The 7,015-nt window shown below is 41.2% G+C and overlaps 1 protein-coding gene across 1 annotated transcript in view; it reads right to left on the minus strand.

Annotated features, from left to right (window-relative positions):
* zswim8 (zinc finger, SWIM-type containing 8) overlaps positions 1–6,722 on the minus strand; it is a 34,760-nt gene extending 28,038 nt beyond the window's left edge. The window contains exon 1 of the mRNA XM_018700329.2: positions 5,017–6,722. Within this exon, the coding sequence (XP_018555845.1) occupies positions 5,017–5,194 (178 nt within the window). The 5' untranslated portion in view covers positions 5,195–6,722. The remainder of the gene's footprint in view (positions 1–5,016) is intronic.
* Positions 6,723–7,015: the final 293 nt, after the last annotated feature.

Raw genomic sequence — 7,015 nt, forward strand, 5'->3', positions numbered from 1 at the left:
AACCTTCATTTTTGTTATACCAAATAACATATTTTCAAGGCTACTCCTACCACTGACTAGCACTACCTTTGCTGTCACTAATGATACACATACTCTTGTAATACTATTAATTTTTCTAACTTAATTTCTACTGACTCTTGTCCAGTGCCACATAATGAAATGATTTCCTTTTGCAAAACAGCTCAAGCATGAAAAGTAAACTGCTAAATCTTTAGGATTGAATTTGAGTTAATATCTGTGGTTTTCCTGATACAATTCTAAATGCTAAATTGTCCATTTAAAACAGAAGAAGACTGTGTTAACAACATTTATATGTTGTTTAGAATACAATATTAGTATATAGTAGGAAACTGGGAGAGCCTGACTGGCTGACAGTAAGAGGCTAGAACCTGAGGAGAGAGAGGTGGCTGGGTAGTAACAGAGTTCATGTGGCCAGCCTATGATTGGTTGGTGCAGATAAATGACAGCTAGCTGTCCACAAATCAGGTACCAGCACAGAGGGACACCACTACAACAGCTGTTCCTTTGTAGCTGGCCCAGTGAGGAGCTAAGGGCTCATTCACTCTTTTCACTAGATCACCAGCTCTCTCACTGCCTTCCTCATTTCCTCCCCCTGTCCATTTCTCTCCACAGGATGCCCTATTTAAATCATGTGTAGGTTGAGGTTAAGCACTGTTACAGATGTCATTCTCAGCTAATGAATTACTGATTGTCTATATTTTGGCCTGTCAGTTATGTAAATGAATGAATAAAGCAGGGATAGCTGCCTCTGTTATGAACAGTAATGTTATGAACTGCAAGCAGATCATTGGATTGGTCTGACAGTTAAGCTGGCTGCACCGTGCTGTCTTTGTTTATCTCCTAACACCGGTAAAGGTTTCCCCCTCCATTTCAAACACACACTCAGTCTGCTCTGAATAGCCTCTGTACTAATGGGAGGAAATGGAAGAGTTTGCTTACAAAAGATAGATAGAACACACTTATCCTATATTCTGCCATAGGCATTTTCAGTATAAAAAATAATGATTAACCAATAATTGATCATTCATTTTCCTTAATTTTCAAATGCCTGTCCCGGCCAGGTCCAACTTTTTAGCCTGCAGTGCCACAGCGAGTCACGTCTATGTTCACAAATAGCAATCAAGCACCAAACAAACACAGACTTGCCTCTGATCTGTGGCTTTTCTTAGCATCTAATTGTGAACTTAGCAATAGGTTAACAGACAACTTGTCTGTAGGTGAATATGAGCGTGAATGTTAATCTGTCTCTGTGTCAGCAATGTGACTGACTAGTGATCTGTCCAGGGTGTACTCCACCTCTCGCCCAGTGTCAGCTGGGATTGACTTCAGCCCCCCTGCGGCCCTCAAGAATTTGTGTTTATAGGTACTGGATAGATGGAAGTGCCTTCTTCATTACCAGGGAAATCAGGTGATAAGGTCACCTTTTGGGTTTTGGGGAGTGAATCTTTGTCTTATTTTCATAGTTTTGTGCATTATTCCTATCATATCATATGGTATCATTCTAGTTAGACCTTAAATAATAAGTCGGCCAGTTATTAGCTTATTGCAAACACACTGTATCAATATTAAGTAATTAAGGTAACCTCATCAAAAACGTTTTGTTAGCAAACAGTAGCTGATATATTGTCATCTGACTCTCTCAAATGTTTACATGGTCTCAAAATGTAATTAATGGGTTCTAATTCCTATATAATAATATATAATAACCTTCACCATATTATCTAAACTGCTTATTTGGAAGAGAAAACAAATGTGAATATAAAAATGATTACAGAAATTATTCACTGTAAACACCCATTCCATTTTGGAGAGCCACTTTCAGGTCCATGCAAGCAGTGTATACATCTTTACTTTCAGCTGTGTGAGAGTCAAGCCTCTTCTCAGTAAGCCATTCACTGTAACCTGTCCTTAAATATACCATACATTTCATCTAATAAAAACCCACAGTATACACCTGACCATACCATACTGTTATCATTCCCTCCCCCAAGTGTTATTCCAGCTGCTTGGCAGATGGTCAACAGGCTCTGCAAACACCTGTCCATGAACATGTGGATATGTTCACTGAGAAATGAGAATGAGAACTGAAAACACTGCATATGGTAGGGCTATTCTCCTGATCTTTGTCCTTATCTGCTGTTGGGAGGGTGACAGTTCAATTCTATTTGGCATTGAAGGCTAGCCTGTTGGCCTTTAGAGACTTTACAGGCTCATCCCCATCTACCACATTAGCCTGCCAACTACCATACATCTCTCTGGACATAAGCTCAGGTATTTAAAAAAAATCATGTCTGATCACTTCAGCCTGTGGAAAAAAATCTTTGCACTATCACAGCAATCACATTTAGTAAAAATGAGTGTGCCGACTGCTGAAACACAATGAGAGGAAATAGCGAGAAATTATTCTAGTGAGGTGCTGGCTCATGAATGGCATATCAGAAGGTTTCACTAATCATTGTTATATTACCACTGAATTATAGTATAACTTTACATCACTAAAGTTAGCAACTGACAGGTAAGTCCTTAGTAGACATAGCAAGATACAGACATTTTTCTGAATGCTTTGACAGTCTTGGGGAAACCTAAAATATGTCAACATACCTCTTTCAGACGGGAGACATGCATATGACACAGATTAAACTCCATGTGTGTTGTGTATGACCTATGTTGGACCCCAAGACAGCTGTCTCCTTGCTTCACAGTGTTAGTAGAAACTTTGGTGCAGTGTAATTCATAAAAAATTAAGTTTCATTTTCACCTCTCTGTCTGTCCATATGCTTCCTTTCTATTTCCCTCTTTCCTTGTTTTCCCTCTCTTTCTCTCTCTCTCTCTCGCTCTCTCTTTTCAGTGAGTTGGTTAAATGATATTCAAGTACCATTGGTATTTTCTGATCATGACAGCAACACAAGTTCAGTTGAGGCTCCAGTCCAGCCTCTGACCTGTGTTCTAACCCTGGTCAGAAGTGGAATGGTGAAGGAGGGTTGGCTGAAGGATACGGACTCTTTTGGACAGACCACTGGCACAGGTTTAGAGACGTCGCTCTGTCAGCCTGAATGGGGTTATAGAAAAACCTTTACAAGTACAGGCTCAGTGACGGTTGAGGGTCTGATCACAGTTAGTTCTGCAAGACATGTAGCAGGTAGCAGGCAGTTTGGACAAATTCAACGATAAATAGGCCCTGTAGTGTGACATAATAGACGAAAAATCTGAATTTCTTTGTGTTTCTTGTATTTTCCGGTCTAGCGTGTGTTGCGTCACACTGACCAGCACTCTCTGGCATAAACATGGAGTTAGGGTTATACTGCTGCCAGAGACAAACAGAAGATTGGGATGGGAATCATTATAGATGGAAAAATAACAAAAACAATTATTAATTGATTTTAAAAAATAGCTGCCAATTAATTTTCTGTCAATCAACTAATGGACTAATCAACTTATTTTAGCAGCTGTAGTCCAATATATTGTGCAATATTCTTAGCCAGAGAAACACACTAGTTATGGTCAGGCAAGTAGGAGGCAAGAAATTCTTATCAGTGAGTGCAGCTTTGCCTGGAGTGAACAGGCAGCCATATTTTAACACCTCTTTCACCATTTAACTTTTTTTGACATGTCTTGTCACATGATGCCTTGTCTGACATAGTTTCATGCATATTTCTCTATAATTCCACCTGACATTTTTAGTACTTTAGCGCTAGATTCAAAATTTACTTTTGTGGGTTTGAACAATGTTGGGGAGTACAGTATGAATTTGCAATGACTGACTGGCTTGAATAATAAAACCATTTTTTTCATTCTCCACAGGCAGTAGGCTAAGCAGTTCTGTCCTACCCAAGACTATACCCAGCTCTTGACCAAGATCAAAGCTTCTGACAAAGATGCAGCTGCTCTGAGCATTTGGCTCTTTTGTTGGAATAATGTTATGTCCCCTACTAAAGAAACTCTTTCGGTACTCTTTTTTGCTAAATGACTAAAGGAAAGCCATTCCCAGCACACATCATGACTTGGAAACTCTTGGACACTATTAAATATCATATGGGTGAGTGCAGACATAAAACATAGTTAAAAGAAGAATCAACAAGAACACATTTCCATCTTTAGAAAAAATGTGAGGAGTTTAAACCAACCTCTCAGACAGAATTACATGAATTTTAGAGTAAAACAGCCTATTCTGACTGAACTCTTATTCTGATAGTTAGCAGAGTAATAAGCTGCATGTAAAGGCTGTGAGTGTGTCATTCACTAGCACTGGTTGCAGTTCCTCACTCACAGCTCTCTGCTTGTTGATGGGTTTAATAAACAAGAGCACAGAGGAGTCTCTAGAGAATAACCCTGAAGAAGACCATAAGGTTGCTGTGGGGCACTGAGAAACACACACACACACACACACACACACACACACACACACACAGGCTGTATGCTGCTGACGGACTGGTCAGGAATCACATCCACCTGTAGCCAGTGGGTTCTGGACACCTCCAATAGCATTATAAGCCATAATGATTAAAATACACAGTGCAAGTGCTCTTCCAAAAGGCTGAGATGGTGACAGGAGTAGTAGTTTCTTGACTAACTAAAACAATCTACTGCAGTATTTTATTTTCTTGAATTTGAAAAGGTTCAGTGACTAATATGTCAGTCCTGCTTTGAAACATATGCACAGTGGTAAACTGACCAAGCTAAGTGGAACACAAGCAGATGGAGCACTGGACTTGTTTTTTGTTTGAGTTGCAATAATATTAGGAACGGTCACAGGGTTTGGAAAATTACCAAACTAACAACTATGTGTCTCTACTGTATTACTCCGCTTGATCTATACTCGAAAAACAGCAGATTAAGATCCAATATACAATAGGTTTCCTGGCAACAAGCAATACTGCTAATGTCCTTGTAATTAACTTCACGAGAGCCTTTCACACACATTATAGAAATTCATGCAATATTTCTTAGTATTCTGAATGAATGGAGGTTTATGTGTGATATGTGTCTTTCTCCAACCTTTCATCTTGACAGTAGGGGAGTTGGGTCCGGCAGACTGCTTCCTCCATCCCCTCCAGTTCTGACAGAGACTCTCGGCCTCTGAGATGAAGGAGCACAGAGAGTCTTCCTCGAACCGGTCCGAGTCTTCGAAGGAGAACCTCTCCCCGTCCTCCCACTCGGCAAACATCAGTTCCATTACATCCACTTTTCAACTGCTTCGGAGTCCAGAGAACTGAGACTTCGGGCCACGGCCTTACTTCAGAAGAAATAAAGTGGAAACCCGGCGAACAGAGTCCAACACTCGGGGAGAATCAAGAGTCTCAAGACTGGGGGAGGGGAGGCCACTGGCAACCAAAACACAGCTGAGAGGCTTACTGTTGGGCCCTCAAACACAGCTACATAATACAAACTCTGACAAGGAGGTGGTCTCCTTCAAATACTCTGTAGAGGGATATTCATAACAAGGCTACAATGATCGAAAGTCTACACGTATATTCTCCTGTGGCTTAGATGGGGTTGTTATATACTCAAATAAATCGACTAGCTATTTAGATCGATTTAACAACCCACTCCATGCTGCCGGGCTCAACCGCGGCTTTGAACAGAGGGTCCGACCTGCACTACTACTGCAGCTAAGAGTACAAACCAACCAAACTCACCAGCTAAGGACTGTTACTGTCAAACAGACTAAAAGTGCAGCATGTAAAACTGAAATTTTCTCCCTGCGGTGCAGCGAAGAACGCGAAGACAGCCCACTGGCTCGGGGTAGCGATGTGATTAAATCTTTAAGAAGTCATGAAGTTGTTTTCCTTCATCTCTACGTTCTACTCTTTTCAGCCAATCAGCTGGACTTCACTGGATATACAGATTATCTATTGTAGCATTACACCAGCCATGGAAGTCTTTAATCTCTCTCACAGCAAAAACATTTACAACGACGCCAGGTCAAAAACAGATGTACCGTTGGTACTGCCAAATGTCTTCATTGTTCTACATTTACTGTGCTAGTGGTAATGTTATTATTCTGGACTGCTAATGCAAATAATATTTAGCCGAGGTTAGCTGAGCTAACTGTGCTAATAACTGCACACTGAGATTACACAAACAGCTGTCATCCACTGGACACTACTACACTGAAGATAAATTTCGTTTTCAATCCAAAGCCAGGCTTGTTCGGTCCGGTTTACCTTCGGTCTGCTTCGGTCCTACTACCTGACGTTAGCTATGTGTGCTAGCAGCAGAAAGCTAACCCCGAATCGGCTAACTTCAGCTAGCTTGAATAGCTGTTTGTTTACATTTACTGGAGATGCAAAACGCCTTTCGCACTGTAAGGACTACATGCTTATTTACATCGCCTATCTTCAGAACGTTTGCATTTTCCTCCCTCGGTTACATACGGTTTTTATTTCGATATTAATGCCCGCTCCTGGCTCAATGTTTTCGGTTCTTTGTACTGGAGTCTTGTGTCTGACGTTAAAAGTGGGTATATTCCTCCGTCAGCTCTGGTGCGGAAATCCTGAGCAGTCCTGCAGATATTTTCCTTTCCGACTGACACCGGTTGTCTTGGCGTCTAACACTCGTCTCTACCTCCAAAAGACACCGGGATCCCCGGATGATATCTCGTATCCTTCTCTCCCAGGCTCTATCGAGTGTACCAGTCTGCCGGGGGAAGATGGCTCACCTCTCTTGCAGCTCCTCCCCCATCAGCTGATCACAGCTTCCGGCTGCCAGCTCCACACAGGCAGCACCAGAGATGCTTCTCAGCTTCTCAAGAAAAGATTGCAGGTGTCAGTGTGTTTATTTAAATTGCCATAATCCGCCAGATCCAACCTGGCCATAAAAATCCCGATTGTCTTTGGCAACTTGATGTTAAATGGATTCCTGTGAAATACAACGAAAGTGGAGTTTCTATTAGGCTACTTACTGGCACACTACGTACCCTGTACTAATTGTCAAATAGGCCATCATTTATAAAATAAACGTTAGAATCAAAAGTAAAAATATAACTAAGTAGGCT

Source organism: Lates calcarifer, linkage group LG16_LG22, assembly GCF_001640805.2.
Source record: "Lates calcarifer isolate ASB-BC8 linkage group LG16_LG22, TLL_Latcal_v3, whole genome shotgun sequence".
Classification (NCBI taxonomy): Eukaryota; Metazoa; Chordata; class Actinopteri; family Centropomidae; genus Lates; species Lates calcarifer.